The sequence below is a fragment of the Hyperolius riggenbachi genome, chromosome 4, assembly GCF_040937935.1.
Source record: "Hyperolius riggenbachi isolate aHypRig1 chromosome 4, aHypRig1.pri, whole genome shotgun sequence".
Classification (NCBI taxonomy): domain Eukaryota; kingdom Metazoa; phylum Chordata; class Amphibia; order Anura; family Hyperoliidae; genus Hyperolius; species Hyperolius riggenbachi.
In genome coordinates, this window is record NC_090649.1 from 448,849,771 (window position 1) to 448,868,599 (window position 18,829).

The 18,829-nt window shown below is 42.9% G+C and overlaps 1 protein-coding gene across 1 annotated transcript in view; it reads right to left on the reverse strand.

Annotated features, from left to right (window-relative positions):
* Positions 1-1,164: 1,164 nt before the first annotated feature.
* KCNK5 (potassium two pore domain channel subfamily K member 5) overlaps positions 1,165-18,829 on the reverse strand; it is a 56,599-nt gene continuing 38,934 nt past the window's right edge. Inside the window, exons 2-5 of the mRNA XM_068233440.1 lie at positions 13,301-13,412; positions 10,615-10,781; positions 5,509-5,677; positions 1,165-2,744 (exon numbers count right to left, since the gene is read on the reverse strand). Of these exons, the coding sequence (XP_068089541.1) occupies positions 1,165-2,744; positions 5,509-5,677; positions 10,615-10,781; positions 13,301-13,412 (2,028 nt within the window). The remainder of the gene's footprint in view (positions 2,745-5,508; positions 5,678-10,614; positions 10,782-13,300; positions 13,413-18,829) is intronic.

Here is an 18,829-nt window from a genome sequence, read left to right on the forward strand (position 1 = left end):
AAATTCTAAGTGTGCATTTTGTAATAACCTGAATCTCCGCTCTTGGCATTGGTTAGATCCTGGTTATTTTCCCAATATTCAACTCTGTTAGACTTGAAGGACTCCAGTAAAGTGGTCTATGGTACTATCTGAGCTCAATTCTCAATTTACTTCCTAGAAATAATTCTCAATGAAACGAATAGGCAGTTTGAAATGTGACCTTTCCAAGAATTGAACCAGCTCAGACAGCAGAGACGCCTCGAAACCGGATACAGAGTTCAGAGTGTGTGGATTCTCAGTATCTCAGCGGGGTAACAAAATAGTGTATAAACCGAAATCAGCTGTGGCTCACTAAATAATTTCGCCAAATATGGTTTAGGAGGGGAGATTCAGATTCTTATAAAATGGCTCTTCTGAAGTGTTGCAGAATTAACGGCAAACCCCTTACTGTAAAATTGCACAGAAAAACAAACACCTCTGTAGGCTTTATCTGGGAGCCAGAAAAAAAGGGAAGAGCCTTCTTAATTTGTTTTTCTCCATTTCGCATTTTCTAAAATGCAAAGGCTAGGTGCCAGTTGTATTTTGTAGGGTTTGTGTATATAGGAAAAAAGCAGCAGCCCCCATAAAAAAAAAAAAAAAAAAAAAAAAAAAACTTGTACTTTGGCACACTAGTACTATCAAGTACACACCTCTTATGTAGTTATATGTTCCACCATTTGGTCACAACATAGACAGATAGATCAATACGCAAGACATTAAATAATTTAGTTACAAGTCAGTGCAACTAAAATATAAATCTACATATATACACACGCACAAGTCCGTGGCTACATAAAATTCAAGTATTCAAGTATTCTTCAAAAAAAGAAATAAAATGGACACAGAAGGCAGGAGCAAGTTTTTATCTCGACAGACATTGCGTCAAGGTCTTCAGATGCGACAGTCACGAAAAAGTCCAGTGCAAGAATGTACCAAACACTCAAACACATGCTTTACAGCTGTTGAATGTTCTTAAAACTTGGTCCAACAAACTTTCCAAACTTGGTCCAATTAATTTTTCTCCATCAGTGGACAACTTACCAAAAGTTAGAGCTTTTTACAGCCAACAGTCATACAGGTACAACAATCTCAAGGACTTAAATAACTAAGAAAGGTGTCCCAAGGAAGAAACAAAGTTCCATCAGGTCACGTGTCCCCTTTGTTGAAGATTTTGTGGAAATCGTTTAATACTTGTGTATATTGAAATGAGGCCTCTATATCATTGCTTAAAAGTGGTTCATGTGGAACTGATGCCTCCATATCCCCTTTGTTGTCCATTTTGTGGTGATCATTTAAAAGTTGTTCATATGAAACGGATGCGTCTATTTTGTGGTGATCATTTAAAAGTTGTTCATATGAAACGGATGCGTCCATTTTGTGGTGATCATTTAAAAGTTGTTCATATGAAACGGATGCGTCTATTTTGTGGTGATCATTTAAAAGTTGTTCATATGAAACGGATGCGTCCATTTTGTGGTGATCATTTACAAGTTGTTCATATGAAACGGATGCGTCCATTTTGTGGTGATCATTTAAAAGTTGTTCATATGAAACGGATGCGTCCATTTTGTGGTGATCATTTAAAAGTTGTTCATATGAAACGGATGCGTCCATTTTGTGGTGATCATTTAAAAGTTGTTCATATGAAACGGATGCGTCCATTTTGTGGTGATCATTTAAAAGTTGTTCATATGAAACGGATGCGTCCACTTTGTGGTGATCATTTAAAAGTTGTGCATAATTAACTGATGCCTCCATATCCCCGTTGTTGTCGATTTTGTGGTGATCATTTAAAAGTTGTTCATATGGAACTGATGCCTCAATATCCCCTTTGTTGTCCATTTTGTGGTGATCATATAAAAGTTGTTCATAATGAACTGATGCCTCCATATCCCCATTGTTGTCGATTTTGTGGTGATCATTTAAAAGCGGTTCATATGGAACTGATGCCTCTATATCGAGTTTGTGGTAATCATTTAAAAGTTCATAGGGAACCGATACCTCCATATCATTGCTGGAAAAAGAAGCCTCATCCAGACAAGTAAACTCGTCGTCAAGTCTGTTGGGAGTCTCAGAATTTGCATTATTCTCATCGATGGAGGATTTGGACTTTTCATCATCCTCGGACAGATCACATTCCTCTTCCTCATTCACAAATGTTATGTTGGCATTTTGGAAAATCAAAGGCTTGTAGTCTTTGGATTCCCAAGGTTCCCCTTCCTCCTCACTGATCCTGTCTAATTGATTGATGAAGATGGTAGCCTCCCTGTCCGGCATGGACCTCAGGCCATTGTCTCTGTGGAAACCATTAGTGAATGTAACCGCATCATATCCAAAACTGTTGCGTTTGTTATACATCACCATCACCTCCTTGTCCTTGTTGGGAACATTGTCCTGAAGCTCCCCAGTAAGTATTTTACCTACATTTTTCTTTAAACCAATCTGTTTGATCAGATCATTGTAGGTCTCTTCTTTTTTGGAAAGAAAGCCCGGAATGTTGACATCCTTGGGTATCGCCATCGGGATCTGTTTGTTCTTCTTGGTTCGAGGGTCGTAGTCAAAGGACTCTTTCCGTTTCTTGCGTCTCTTCTTAATGGCCTTGTGAACCTCCACAAACATGCTGACCTTCCAGTTTATGAAAAGGGATAACCAGGCCAGCCCCAGATAAATCCAAATTTCCACAAAATATCTGTAGAGGACACTGTAATCCTTTTTCGGATTTACACCTGAAAGAAAAAAAATTAAAAATTAAAATACTGCATTGGATGTTCATTTCTACATCATTTCCTTACAACATTTATTTAAATAGCAAGTGAAAAAGTGTTATAAGAAGTGCAAGAACAGTGAGCAATGTAGGATTTTGCAATAATTTCTGGTGACTGTATAAAACTGTAATCCTTTCTCGTTCACACTACAGGCATTGCTGGGCGCATATCAACAACCTACAGAGAGTGTTTGACAAGTAGGAATTGATCATTCTGATTCCGACGAATTGAAATTTCCACATTTCTGATCAGAAATCGGCTTTTTCTATCAGAATTCGGAATTCTGTGAGAATCAGACTCAATTGAGTAATTTTAGCCAAATCACAGTACTCTGAACCACTGGACCAATTAGAGCCTTGGTGCCCAATAGGTCGATAGTGATCTCCCGGTAGATTGCGACCACCTGCTGAGCATCCTGTCATAATCTGAAGCCACGCAGCCGTGGCTGTCAGATTTTGCGCTCTTAGCAGCATCAGGGAGAAAAGGGGAGAGGCGTGGCTAAAAGGGAGGTGCGGCTGAAGTGAGAGGAGCAAATGAGGAGACATGTCTCCTCCCCTCCAGGCTGTGTGACCCACACAGCATCTCCTCCCCTCCAGGCTGCCTGCATGCGCAGAGTCTTCTCCCCTCCAGACTGCCAGGCAAGTGCATAGCAATGAGGGCTAATCGCTTCAGGAGGTTTCTGAAGTTATTGGCTATGTTTGAAGGGGGGAGGATTGTGGACTGAACTGCTGGGAAAGGAAGGGGGGGGGGGGGTTCATGACATGTAGGAGAGAAGGCTTCTGCAGCAATTCGCTAGCCTTGGGGGAAGAGAGGAGAAGAATTCTTATGTAGAGGGGGGGTAGATCTTATGGACTCCACAGGTTGTAAAGTAGCTCGCGAGCCGAAAGTGTGGGCACCCCTGCTTTATAGAATTCAGAATTTTTTGGAAAATAAAAAAAATATCAGGTTACGTCAGTATTCTTAGACCAATCAGAAGATGCAGTTTTTGTAAAATACTCCTCAAATATGAAAAAAATAAATAAATAAAAATATCGGTAGTAAAGAGAACCTGAGGTGAGAAGGGTATGGAAGCCAACCTATTTATATGCAGATCAGATTTTTGGCTGAATTAGCCACATGCTTTTTTTTCCAGGTGTGCGATTCAGACACTATTTTCAAAAAGAGCGGAAGGACAGCCAGGCAACTGGTATTGTTTAAAAGGAAATAAATATGGGAGCCTCTACATCCATCTCACCTCAGATTCCCATTTAAGAAACTCTGGTACTGTGATTACCTCCTTGTATACAAAAACCTTTGAATGCTTAAAAAAAAAAATTTAAGATTTCAGGGTTATAAAAAAAAAAAAAAAAAAAAAAAAAAAGTGTAAATAAGAGTACAAGTTAACCAAATATTTCTGGCAACAGTGCATGAATCACATACCTGAAACAAGCATGCAGCTAATCTTGTCAGACTGTAGTCAGAAACATCTAATCTGCATGCTTGTTCAGGGTCTATGGCTAAAAGTATTATTCTGGGTACACACTATACAACTTCCCATCCAATTGACCGATTATTTCTGATATATTCTATCGGCTCCTGATAGATAACCTGATTGATTTTGGTAAATTTATAAATCGGAAAATTGATCGAGAAAAAAAAAAAAAAAAAAAAAAAAAAAAAAAAGGAGAGAGGCTTGGATATGTAAATCCGATGCAACTTCCTGTCAGATTACCTGTCAATTGTAAAATGTGTGTACCCAGCATTAGAGGCAGATGATCAGCAAGGCAACCAGGCAATTTGAATTGTTTAACCTCCCTGGCGGTAAGCCCGAGCTGAGCTCGGGCTATGCCGCGCAGGAGGATTTCTCCGGCCCTGGTGGGGTGATTCGCCCCATTCAAAGTGCTGTGCGCGCAGCCAGCACTTTGCTAGCCGCGCACACAGCTTGATCGCCACCGCTCGCAGCGGCGAAAGAGGGCCCCCCCGGCGCTGCCCGGACCAATGAGTTCCGGGCAGCGCTATGGGTTGGATCGGGTGCGCCTGACGTCGGCTGACGTCCATGATGTCATCCCGATCGTCGCCATGGCGACAGCAGAAGCCAAACAGGGGAACGCGTTATATAAGCGCTCCCCTGTTTGCTATTAGTGCCGGCCGCGATCGCACTAGAGGGACACATGCGCCCTCTAGTGGTGTTTCATGTAGCTACCACTCTGGTAGCTTTACATGAAACAAAAAAAAAATTTAAAAAAAGGATTTTTGCCAATTTGGCAAAAAAAATTAACCGCCAGGGAGGTTAAAAGGAAATCTATTAAATATGGCAGCCTCCATTTCCAACCCACTTCAGATGTGCTTTAAACACGCAACCAATCATATTTTAGCAAGTCAGGTGACAACATGGAAGCCTACTAAAGGTGGCCACTACCTGTCCAATTTCTAGCAAAAAAATAGTTAGAGTGATCAGAAATTCTGATTGGATTGGTTGTACATTTCCGTTGATGGGCACAATCAATTACGAACTATCAATTACGAATTCCGATTGGATTTTCGAATCAAAATTGGATTTTCTTGTTGGTTGTGATAAATAGGAAGCAAAGATTGGTTCGTTGATGGTGTAGTGAACGATTTCACTTCCGATTAGATTTTCTGATCGCTCAAATGATTTTTAGCTAGAAATTGGATCTTTAGTGGCCACCTTAAGAAGTTACACCACGGAAGTCCAAGGCAAGAAAGGAAAATACAAGAAACGAACCTGCTACATAGTCACCAAATCCAATGGTGGAGATGGTGATAAAGGAGAAGTAAAGGCCCTCAATATAGTTCCAGTCTTCAGTTGACATGAAGATGAATGGAGGAATGACCAAATGGACGAGAACTCCCCAGATAATGAAGATGGCTGTGCAAGTTATCTGAGCTTTCCTCTGAAAGAAAAGAGATGAAATTACAAAATTACAAGTTAATCCAATTTATCCGCTTCAGTGACTTTCACGAGGTCAAAACAAACTCAAAAATGGGAGAAGGGTGATCCAAGCAATGTGAGAGTGCTTCAGAATCTCAAAGAATGAACCCATGTATTCCTTCAGATCAACTACTTAAAAGGAGAACTGTAGTAAGAGGTATATGGAGGCAGCCATATTCCGTTCCTTTTAAGCAATACCAGTTGCCTGGCAGCCCTGCTGGTCTATTTGGCTGAAGAAGTGTCTGAATCACACCAGAAACAAGCATGCAGCTAATCCTGTCAGATCTGTCAAAATTGTCAGAAACACCTGATCTGCTGTATGCTTGTTCAGGGCCTATGGTTGAAAGTATTAGAGGCAGAGGATTAGCAGGATAGCCAGGCCACTGGTATTGCTTAAATGGAAACAAACATGGCAGCCTCCATATACCTCTCACTACAGTTCTCCTTTAAAGGACACCCGAGGTAAAAATAAACTAATGAGAAACAATTGCATCTATCCTCCTCCTAAAAATGACTTCAGATATTCCACAGTTTTATTTTATATTTAAACTGCTTTTTAAGTTTTTACTGTTTCATTGTTTTTGCTCAATGACACAGTCATTGAAGTATGCCAGAGCTAAAATCTATGAACGGTTGACACTTTTTATATCTCTTTCGTGCTCTCAGAAGCCATTTTCTGCTATGAAAGTGTTTTTTGGTTGTAATTTTTTTTTATTATCAGTGAGGGTCACACTGTATACCCAGTCCTGACTGCCTGAAAGAGTTAAACATCTGGTATGTAAGTGGCAGTTCCTGTCTGAGGAAGAAAAAAAAGGAACACCGCATAGTTATTTGTGTGCTTGGCACTGTACATACACAGTAATGTCACCTCAGTAAGTAAAACAGACCTGGATTTATACATCTAACATTAGTGAGGAGGAAACTGGAAAAGGAAATAAAGTTTTTACCAACCCTTTTTCAACTTTGTAAAAAATGTTATTTCCTTTTTAGTGCCTCCTCACAAGGGCCAAACCCAGAGATTGGTCTTGCACTATTCAATTCAAGCTACACTAAGAGCACCAAACCAGCTTTTAGATTGCAGCCATCACATCAACTGTTATGGCTCAATGAGTGCACCACAGAAATGACAGAACATTCTGCATGGCGAATGACATCAGCCCACAAGCACGTGGCCCTTGATGAGAAACACATTTAGAAAGAGCAGAGGATGTTACTATACGTGCCGTCATGTTCTCACATGACCATCGGTGAGTCGGCTGGAGACATCTGGGAAGACTGATAAGAAGGTGTAGCTGGGTGCTGAGGAGCAGCAGGTGATCAACTACCAGAGATCTGCTTGGCAGGCAGTCACACGTGGCAAAACTACAGATTCATGGACGTCTACCCTCATTTTCAGTGACACCACAGGAAGAGAAAACCTCCCCAATTCTCTTCACAGAATGCAGTTTTACTTTAGCCAAGGTGTACTAAGTGAGTCAGAAAACCTGGTCTAAAATTTGTATTAAAAAGTATCTACTATCAAAGTACTGAGGGAAAAAAAAATTCAATGTTTTGCCTGGGTAGCATCAAGTTTCAAAAAAAAAAAAAAATAAAAAAATAAAAAAAAAAAAACCTTTATTCACAGTGGGACATTGTCATCTAAAAGTCGCAACGCAGCATTACAATGAAAAAAAAAAAAAAAAAAAAAAAAAAAGAGAAAAGGGTAACGCACATTAAGGCTGTGTTACCATTGCATACAGTATGTACAGTAAAGCATACAGGCAATGAAAAGTATTCTTTCCTGTACCTGGTAACGTGTGCATTTAGATGTAACGCACTGCAGCAGTGTGTTATCATAATGCTAAATGTTACAATGCAACGCTAACATCGCACTGTGAACATCCCATAGGTAGGATAATCATTGCAGTGGCTGCAAGGCCAAAAGCTTGCTTATTCTTATTCTTTTTAGTTAGCCAATGGTATCATCCTGATTTAAAAACTTCTTGCTTTTACTGATGGCTAACAGTACAATAACCTACTGCTACTTCATTGCAGTGCGGTAAGCTGCGTTATAGGACTTTATAACGCATCTCCGCAACATCTCACTGTGAATGTAGCCTAAAAAAACAGCTGAGGTTAATTCTTACCTCTCCGGAAGAATTAGGCCAGTATTACTGTAAAAAAAAAAAAAAAAAAAAAAAAAGGGTTTTATCTAAGCACTTAAAAGGACAACACGTTTCGCGGGATCTTGCCTGCTGATCATAGTGATCTGATCATAGTGCCTTAACAATCTGGCTGTGTTAGCTAGTGTTGGGCGAACAGTGTTCGCCACTGTTCGGGTTCTGCAGAACATCACCCTGTTCGGGTGATGTTCGCGTTCGGCCGAACACCTGATGGTGTTCGGCCTTTTAAGTTCGGGTTCGCCCCGAACTTCTAATGGCCGCCGAACAGGGCCGAACAGGGCCCCTGTTCGGCCGAACAGGGCCCTGTTCGGCCGAATACTGCCCCCCTATGGGGTCGCAGGCATAAGGGGGGAGCATGCCCCGATCGCGGGGGGGGGGGGGGGGGGGTCTGTGGAGTGAGGAGGAGGAGTCCGGAGAGTGACGAGTTGAGGGAGGCCGGGCAGCGGGCGTGAGGTCAGAGAAAGGGCGGAAGTACCACAAGGGTACTTCCTCTGAACCGCCCGCTGCCCGGCCTCCCTCAACTCGTCACTCTCCGGACTCCTCCTCCTCACTCCACAGTGCCGCCCACTGCCAGGCCATCCACTACAGGTACTTTGCTTAAACTTTTGTATGGGGAAGCGGGCAGAGGGGGGAGCGCTAGCGGAGGGGGTGGGGGGGAATTTCCGACCCCCCCCCCCCGCGATCGGGGCATGCTCCCCCCTTATGCCTGCGACCCCATATGGCCCCCAAAAGCTGGATGTTCGGAAATTTCGGGGTTCGGCCCGAACATGCCGAACATCTCGGCCATGTTCGGCGAACTTTCCCGAACCCGAACATCCAGGTGTTCGCCCATCACTAGTGTTAGCATGAGTGCTTCTACTTTTCAAACAAGTATTTTATAACAAGAAGTTTTCTGTGGTATCCAGAAAACAACCGGCCACATAACTGCTAATCCGCTAACCCTACAGCAATATTCGCTTTGCTCCGATATGACTCAGGTAAGGGCTGTAAATGATTAACATCTAATAGACAAAATAAAGTCGAGTATTGCCGGTTACTTTGGTTCTCCAGCCTCGGGAGGCTTCAGTAGCTCTTCCCGATACACCAGAGAGGGAAGGAGGAGGCCCTGCGGGATTTCTGCAGGAGGAGAAGCAACGGGTGACATGCCTTAAATTATGAAGAGAACATTTCTGGCTGCTCAGCCTTCAGCATTACAATTCCTGCAAAGGCACGTCAAAAATTCTGCGCCTAAAGGGAAAAAACCTCTCGCGTTATAAAACCTTTGTGAAGATGCTGCACCACTATTTCTACAATTTAAGGCATTTCATTATGTCAATTTCAATCTGCAACCAGCTCAGAATTCCGAGAAGAAGGATGGTTAATGAGATGCAAATTATTCCAAGATGATGCAAATTTGTGCTAAAGTGTTTGCCGCTTGAAAAAAGGTGCCAATGATTCATCAAAACAGGTGCAAAGGAAATAAGAGCATTTGTGCTGAGCAGCCAAACAGTATCCACGCCATGTTTAACACCAGATTGGTTGTTCTCAGCTCCAGGTTTGAGTTTTTTTTACTTCCATATTAATAGATTTACCATATTAGGTTTGCACTCTTGCATAAAGTAAGGCTGTTGTAGGACATAAGGAGAGTATACATCTCTCCAATGGGACACTGACTGCATTAGAGAATACAGAAGCCCTCAACACATGCCGGCATGTTACTAATTTGCCATTGATACACAACTGCTTAACCTCACATCATATACTCCAGTATCCAGGACACTAGCTGCACAGAGTTTGTATGTTCTTCCTCCAATCACTCAGTTTTCTTCTCACATCCCAAAAACATACAGATAAGTTAACTAGCCCTAAAACTACGATACAAACACTACACTATACATATTGTACAAATGAACAGAGGCGCCAAAAGAATAAAATCAATAATTAAAATATTTAAAAATGCTTAGGAGACAGTGGTGGACTTACATCCTACAAGCAGGCACAACAAGCTGTGTATTCAAGACAAGGTATGTTTATTGGTACACTCCAGGGGTTAATCGCAACGCGTTTCGCAGGCCTAAACCTGCTTCATCAGGCAACAAAGGATAGGAGTACGTCGTGTGCGCCAGGTGTTTCCCGGACATACTGCCGTTGTGTACTCCTATCCATTTGTCTTGACTTACTACACTATATTGGGCTCTCAGTTCTCTCTTTACATACACTACACTATACATACATAGTCATATAACTATGGTAAGGATTAGATTGTAAGCCCCTCTGAGAGACAGAAGATGCCGATGCTATACACATACTAAATAATAATAATAATAATTTTTGCATCAGTTTATATGTATATAATTTTTTTTCTATCAATAAAAATTTAGAGTCAATTATACCTACAGGAAGTATTTTTAAAAGTATGGTTGGGCTTAGAAAATACGTACCTTTCCAACTTTTCCCTCTCTCTAAATTATATTAATCAGAACTATAGTCATTTTCCACCATAACCTGTTAAGTCAGATTAGGAAATGAAAAGGCTCTGCCTCTGACAGACAAGGCTCTTCCCATTCAGTAAGCCAGCACCTATTCAGTAAGGAGACCTTGGGCAAGACTCCCTAACACTACTACTGCCTACCGAGCGCATCCTAGAGGCTGCAGCTCAAGTGCTTGGAGTCCGCCAGGAGAAAAGCGCAATATAAAATGTTCTGTGTCTTCTCTTGTCTTGCTCAATTCAAAATGGATGTCAAGTGTTGATAGTTACCAGAGTGACTCCTCTCCTCGTCAGGAATTGGCCCAGTCGCTTTGCTCGCCCCGCAAAGAACTTCCCCAGAGCGCTAATCCATGTCAGGCATAGCGGCACCCCGAACAAGCCGTAGAATATGCAGAAGAGTCGGCCGGCGGAGGTCTTCGGGGCGATATTACCGTAACCTGCACAGGAAGACGAGCAGAGGGTGAGAATGTGGAGGCCGCAAGCTTTAGAACAGTTCAGTATCACATCACAGAAATAATCATGTACAGGAATCTCTTACAAACTCTTTATGTGAGTACACAGGGGGTAGGGGTCGTGCCAGAGCAGAATCATCCACTAGGTAAGCTAGGCAACTGCCTGGAACCTAGAGGGCAACAAGGTGCCCAGCTACTGCTTTCCTCTTTCTCCCACCTCAACTGACCAAAAAGACAATAGAAGGGAGCAAGTGATGGCTAGTAATAATAATAATCCGAACATTTGTATAGCGCTTTTCTCCTGTCGGACTCAAAGCGCTCAAGAGCTGCAGCCACTGGGACCCGCTCAAGAGGCCACCCTGCAGTGTTAGGGAGTCTTGCCTTGAACTCCTTACTGAATAGGTACTTGACCTAGCCAGGATTCGAACCCTGGTCTCCCATGTCAAAGGCAGAGCCCTTAACCAGTACACTATCCAGCCACGTAGTACTTTGCCTTGGGACCCATTTCATCATAATACTTTTCTGGGTCATCTGAGGACCAACAGATAAAGGGGAAAAGGAGGGGTAAGGAGGTTGATAAGGTCTGTCACCCCCCCCCCCCCCCCAAAAAAAAAAAATTGAAATTTTTCCCATATGAAAAAACAAAAACAAAAAAACACTACACGGTCATTCGTATCTGCAGTTCTAAACACTTGCTGCGGGGGTTTTGTTCAATTGACTGATTTCTTTTTATTTTCAATCATTCTGACAGAGGTGTGAGAGCTATAAGGGAGAACTGGCTACATTTATTTTATCTAATTTTATTTTAGAAACGTCAGGAGCACTTTGTCAATAGCGTTGATTCCTTTTTCCAGCGTACATCTTATTTGGTTCGCCGGACGAGCTGAATGACTGCTCTCCCTGCTGCTACTAAACTCCCCGGCTATTAACCAACGTTGCTGCACCAATGGACTTGATGTGCAGGGACCACTCCTGGAGTCACAGGGAAACTTCAGCAAAGGTCCGCACCATATAGTATTCAAGTGTCTTTATTAATAGCTCTTAGTAAAAAGACATGAGTAAAAACAGGTCTGCATGAAGAGGACGCACAGGCGTTTCGACTCTTCTTTCTCAAATCCAGACAGAGTCTGAGTCTGACTCTGCAATGATTTGAGAAAGAAGAGTCGAAACTCCTTCATGCAGACCTGTTTTTACGAATGTCTTTTTACTAAGAGCTATAAATAGACACTTGAATACTGGATGGTGCGGACCTTTGATGATTACTAAACTCTCCGGCGGCGTTAGGGCTGGTTCAGACGGACGTTTGGAGGCGTTGCGTTCATTGGCGTTGCGTTCATGATGCGTTCAGGCTTTCAGCAGCGTTCGCATTGCGTTCGGATGCGGTCGCGTTTTTTCTTCCCCTAGGGGGACATTACTCGTCGCGGTTAACCGCCCCTGGAAGCAACATGTAGCTTCCAGGGGCTCCTTGAACGCCATTGAAAATCGGGACCCGAACGCCGCGTTTGTGCAAACGCGCATAAAAGCTTGGTACAAACTCTCCCATTCACTTGAATGGGAGCGTTTAACGCCAAGCCCCGAACGCTGGCAGTAAACGCTCTGCAAACGTCCGTCTGAACCAGCCCTTAAATACTATTCCCCCTCCGAGTTGTCGGAACATGTAATTCAGGGTCTGGCAACCGCCGAAGCCCCAAATTACCGTTACGAGCGGCTAAACGCATCGCAAAGCCGCGCGCCGAAGTAACCGGCTTCGCATTTGCAAGTTTAGGCAAGATTCATTACCCGAAAACCTCTGAATGGTTTAAAGCAGACCTGAACTCAGAACTTCTTCTCTGCTCTAAAAGATAAGCAATAGCATAACGACCATTAAAGAAAAACATTTCTTTGTTACAGCGGATACAAATCTGCATTGTTTTCTTTTCCGCTTTCATTGAAGCAGCATATTGTTAACATCCTGTACTTGACAGATCAAATTACAACTAGTGATTAGACAGAGATGGGGGGGGGGGGAGAAGAGACAGGCTAAACTCTCGAAATACATACGGCTCCAGAGGCTGACCCCTCCAGACAAGTGCCAGGAAAACTGGAGCAAAAGGGGAGGCGCTGTCAGAATCAACCAACCAGACGTCTTTTACTGTCATTTAAACGGCCGAAATCTGGTTCACTGCTCTGATCAGCTGTGGCGTCAGTTCTCTCGGTGGTCAAAAGGGCGAATACACATCCAATTTGGATTGGCCAAATTGAACCACTTCCACGTAGCACAAGATCTTACCTACACAATATGTTCAAAAGTATTTGATGTACTATGAATATCAGCAGATTTTGAGGTAGTAAAATTAGTCACTAATTGGCAAATCAAAATCGGATGGGTGTACCAGACAGTGTAGCACACTAGCAGATACAAGTAAACAACAAAATAGAACTGATAAAGCTACTTTGACAAAAAAAAAAAAAAAAAAAAAAAAAAAAAACAGGACTAAAAATGTTACACAAGAGTCTACACTTACCGATGGTTGTAATCACAGTGGCAGCAAAGATAACCGCGTTTGCCCAATTCCAGTTGTTGAAAGTGGCGTTCCCGGTGATGGTGACCCCCTGACCGGCAGCGCTGGATACACTCTGGACGAAAAAAAAAAAAGTCCAGATATTACTTCAGAATAGAAAAGAAATATGCAAAAGACATTTCCTCAAGTGCTCATAGAAAAGGCAAAACAAATAAAATCACAAAATTAAAGAGGCCCTGTAGCAACATATAGAGCAAGCCGTACATTTTTCAGTATACCCACTTTTGTGATTTGCCCGGTTTCAGCATCAGAAACACTTCCTATAGCTATATATTGTTATATGCAGGTATGTAACCCAGTCCTGCTTACCCTCGGCCAGTATTCTGCAAACTTAGCTCTCCAGTTAAGGAACTACAAGTCCCACAATGCATTTGCCTTTATGAATCATGACTGTGGCTGTCACTCCCTCAATGCATTGTGGGACTTGTAGTTTCTTAGCAGCTGGAGAGCCAAGTTTGCAGATCACTTCCCTAGGCTGGTTAGATATGCAGAATTCTTGCCCCCAGATCCCATTTTCTCTGGCTTCAGAATTCTCAATTAAAAAAAAAAAAACATTCCGCAGAGATCACCTGACGGGACAGGAGGATCACCACCTGTGATGAATTTCAGAATTTGAGTCAAGGGGAGGAAAGATTTTACCTGAACTCTTGTACAGGACACAAGGAAAAAAAAAAAAAAAACAGACATGCACCTCGTGAGTTTTTAGAAAGAAGAGCCTGCCTAATTAATTCTCTCTCCTTAGCAAACAATCGCAAGTGTAATTTGAGATCTCGGCTGTGTCAGCATGGAAATTCGACAGTCCCCAGCAGACACAACTAATATGTAAATACAGGATGTTAACCTTTTGTCTGCTTCCAGGGGCTTGATTCACAAAATAGTGCTGTTAGCACGGCTTTTCGTATTATCGCGAACGTGACCGATAACGTGCGAACGCGAATTTTTGCGCACGATAACCATTATGCGAAATTTTGCGCGAAACACTTCTTACAGCGTGCTAACAGTTAGCACAGTTTTGTGAATCAAGCCCAATGGAAGCAAGAAGTAGCCACACTAGATTTATTGAAGGAGTTTTGTAAGCCGCAACAAAAATGTTTCTGTAAAGGTTATTCTGCTTTTACTTATCTTTTAGATCAGAGAGGAAGTTCTGAGTTCAGATCCGCTGTTTTAAGTCTCTTCTAGACCACACCCAAAGTGCCAAATCTACCTGGAATTCACCCATGTCTATAATTACACCATTTAACCAGACTGTACATCCATTCCGGAATTACACCTCCACCAAATTCCACCAGGTCTGTCTCAGTGGCCACACCAGAATTAGTTATTTTCACATTGGGGGCCGCTGCATACACAAGAGGTCTGCTTTATAAGCAGGAAACCACTTAAAGAGAATCTGTACTCTGAAATTCTTACAATAAAAAGCATACCATTCTATTCATTATGTGCTCGTGGTCCCCTCTGTGCTGTTTCTGCCATTCTCTGCTGCAAACCTGGCTTGTAATTGCCAGTTTTAGGCAGTGTTTACAAACAAACTAACCAGCTTCTAATAGGCTCAGCTAAGCAGAGTGTGTTAGTCACACAGAGCCTGCAGGGGGTGTGTACAGCTTCTAGCTAATCACAAGCAGCCCTGCACATTCCAGTCTGACTGCCTCAGCCTGACTGTGCCGACTATAGAGAGAAGATTAGATCATATAACAGAGATAACACAGCTACTGTGCAATTAGGAAAAGCTGCAGTGCCAGACCACATTAGAAAAGGCATAGGAACTTATAGCATAGAAGAAATAAAGATAAACAATTTGTTACAGAGTCTCTTTAAGTGTGAAAAAGAACACAGCTACTTACTGAGTTTATGTTACAGCATAAAAACACACCCTGGGAACAATTCTAGCATGATTTAATCCTATTATATAGTTACAGGCTGCCTCCATGGGATCACGCATGCAGCAACCCAGGCCGTACACAACGGTGTCGATGATGCAAGCAAGGTCACGGTAGACCATAACGTGTTTGAAACGGCTGGACTGAGATATGCCTGAGAAAAATATCTCCCAGCAGCAGAAATACTAGCTCTTAATGTTCTGAAAGCTGCCTGCAAAGTTCAGGCCGGTGATCATCAAATGAGTGCAACAGACAATATAAAGCGAGAACAAACCAGAGTGAATAGATTTCTTATATTCAGAGTGTAATCTGGAAAGAGAAGGTGGATTCCTGGGAGGAACAAGACAAGCTGGTATACGCTGTACCATTTGTCATTCGTGTCCTTGGTAGTTGGCAGAAGAGCAGGTTTCCCATTTTCGTACAGGCAGGACAGAAGGAACCAGGACTGAGAGTGAAAGTGCCAGCGGGCGGCACCAACAGCGAGCGTCTCCCAACTCAAGCGGAACGCAAACACCCTCATCAAAGTGTTTCACATACCAGAACGGCAACAGCCAAGAACAGAGGCTGTGTAGACAGGTGAGTAAAGCATGACCATCCCCTCGGCTTTGGAGTTGGACCATAAGGAAGACTGAGCACTAAAGAACGAACGCCTGCAAATTGTGGTGCTGGAGAAGACAGAGTCTCTTAATGACAAGCAGACTTATAAAAACGTCCTGCTAGAGCCTCTGAACAGCTCCAGGATGTTTTTATAAGTCAAACAGGAGGGGGGGAGGGGGGGGGGGGGGGGTGACGGAACACACCTGTATTTCCAAATAATATATTGTCACCATACTTTGTACTAGGGACATAATTCAGATCTTGTGATAACCAGGACAAAATGGGCAGATACAATGTGTGGGTTTTACACACAGTAGCAGTGTTTATATTAAAACTATAGGGGATAAAATTGGAGAAATAGTGTATTTATTTTTTTCATTTTTTCCCATTAAAATGCATAGAAAATAAAGTAATTACTGAAAACAAACATAACCCCCAAAAGCCCAATTGGTGGTAAAAAAAAAAAAACAAGATATAGATCATTTCATTGTGATTAGTAGTGATTAAGCTATTGGCAAATGAAAGGGATGAGCACTGAAAGGTGAAAATCGCTCTCGTCTGTTAGGGTGAAAACCGCCTTGGGGTGATGTAAAAAAAAAAAAAAAAAAAAAAAAAAAGGTGATGAACCCCGACTTTTCATTGGAAGGAGAAATGCTGAAGCACTTTAAAGGACATCCGAGGTGAAAATAAACGGCTGAGAAAAACAATTGTATCCATCCTCCTCCTAAAAATGACTTTTTAGCTACCACAGTGTGTTTTTTTTATTTCAATAGTTTTTACTGTTTCATTGTCTCTGCTCAATGACACTTTCATTGAAGTATGCCAGAGCTCAAATCTATGAATTATTGACCCTTTTTTATCCCTTTTCTGCTTTCAGAAGCCATTTACTGACAGGAAAGTGTTTAATGGTTGTAATTACTTATCAGTGAGGGTTACACTATAGCCTGACCCAGTAAAGGTGGCCATACACTGGTCGATTTGCCATCAGATTCGACCAACAGATAGATCCCTCTCTGATCGAATCTGATCAGAGAGGGATCGTATGGCTACCTTTACTGCAAACAGATTGTGAACAGATTTCAGCCTGAAACCGTTCACAATCTGTGGTGGTGCTGCCGCCGCTCCCCCCGCATACATTACCTGCTCCGCCGGCGTGACTGCCCCCGGTCACCGCTGCTCCGTCTCCGCTCTGGTCTTCGGCATGCTTCACTTCTTCATGCCCGGCAGGAAGCTTAAACAGTAGAGCGCCCTCTACTGTTTAAACTTCCTGCCGGGCTAGAAGAAGAGAAGCATGCCGGAGACCAGACCAGAGACGGAGCAGCGGTGACCGGGGCAGTCGCGCCGGCAGAGCAGGTAATGTATGCGAGCTCTATTGCGTCGGTCATCGGGCACTCGAACACCGCTAGCGATGCGCTCCCTACCCACGGGCGATCGACTGTAATTTTCCGCACGGAGTGATTGACGGGATAGTTCGAAATCCGGCGTGTAGCAGGAACGATGTGACAGCAGATTCGATCCCAGTGATCGAATCTGTCGATCTGGCGGGAATCGGCCTAGTGTATGGCCAGCTTAAGAGAAAAAAAAAGAGCCCATGCGAGCGGAACGCAATGTGAACGAGGCCTTAAAATGTGGCTCTTGCTACAGGTCCGAGGAACACATCCTTCCGTTTTGCGTCACATGTTACAAGCCATGCTCGGTCCCCTGTACTCTGGCTCAGGTCCAGCCCCACCACATGCAATCACAGCAGGCGACCCTCAAACTTCTTCAAGCACTTGACACAAAACTACAGATGGGGGAGAGAAGATTAACAGCCCAGATTTTCATTTCCTCCCCATCTGAATTCAGAGACTGGAAAATCAATTTGCTGTTCATGGAAAAAAAAAAAAAAAAAAAAAAAGTCAGTCCAGATGTGGAGGAAGAAGATCTTCGGGGAATTCAAGTAGCAAGGCGGCACTTGTAACACAATCGCAGCAATCTGCTGAATCTCCACTCAGTGCGCCTTCCTCCTTACAGAGGAACAAATACTAAGACCGGTCAGCTTTACAGAGACTCAACCTAAGATCTGAATACACCACCTGAGAGCCGCCATACACCGAACACACCATTCACTGAATATACCATCTGAGGGCCGCCATATGGCAAATACACCGAATACACCATAAGAGGGTTGCCATTCACCGAACACACCATAAGAGGGCCGCCATACGCTAAATACACTATCTGCCATACATCAGACATACCATCCGCGGGCCGCCATACAGCAATTACACCACCTAAGGGCCCCCATACACAGAATGGTCACCATAAAAATCAAATTTCAACAGCTACTGGTCTAAGTGTTAAGTGATAAAGATGCTAATCCTGCTTTCAAAACTTTTTCTGCTGTTATGGTTTGGAGTGATCACATTTTTTTAATAGCAATTGCTATTCAGTTGCATGCTGGTTTTTTTTTTTGTTTTTTTTAATCTATAATAGATTCCTCCTCTTCCATTTCCCTGCCTAGTTGAAACATGATCCTCTGCTCACTTGTGTTTACACGTAAGGCTGAGGGGACTCAACGATTGGAGGAGAAAAGAAAAAAAAAATTAAGGGAAGAAGTGACGTTAGTATTTAGCCTCAAACTGGGCAAAAGACATGGCTCCCACCAGGAACATAATTCTCTTCATTTACTATATACAAGTCACTGAAGTCAAAATGTGGACAGTACAATACAAGTGTTAAGAAGATCAAGTATTTATCTACATGTGTCCCTGGCATAGTATGGCCAATCCGCCTGCTTTAAACAATTTGAGGGCGACCATACACAAAATACACCATGTGAGAGCCACCATACACTGGGCCATCCTCTTGCGAGTGCAGCCATACATTGAATACACCATTCGAGAGTTGCCATAAGCTAAACACACTATTCCAAGGGCCACCATACCCCATCTGAGGAAGCCATACACTTAATACACTACCTGAGGGCTGGCATGCTAAGCGGCACTGTGGGACTCCA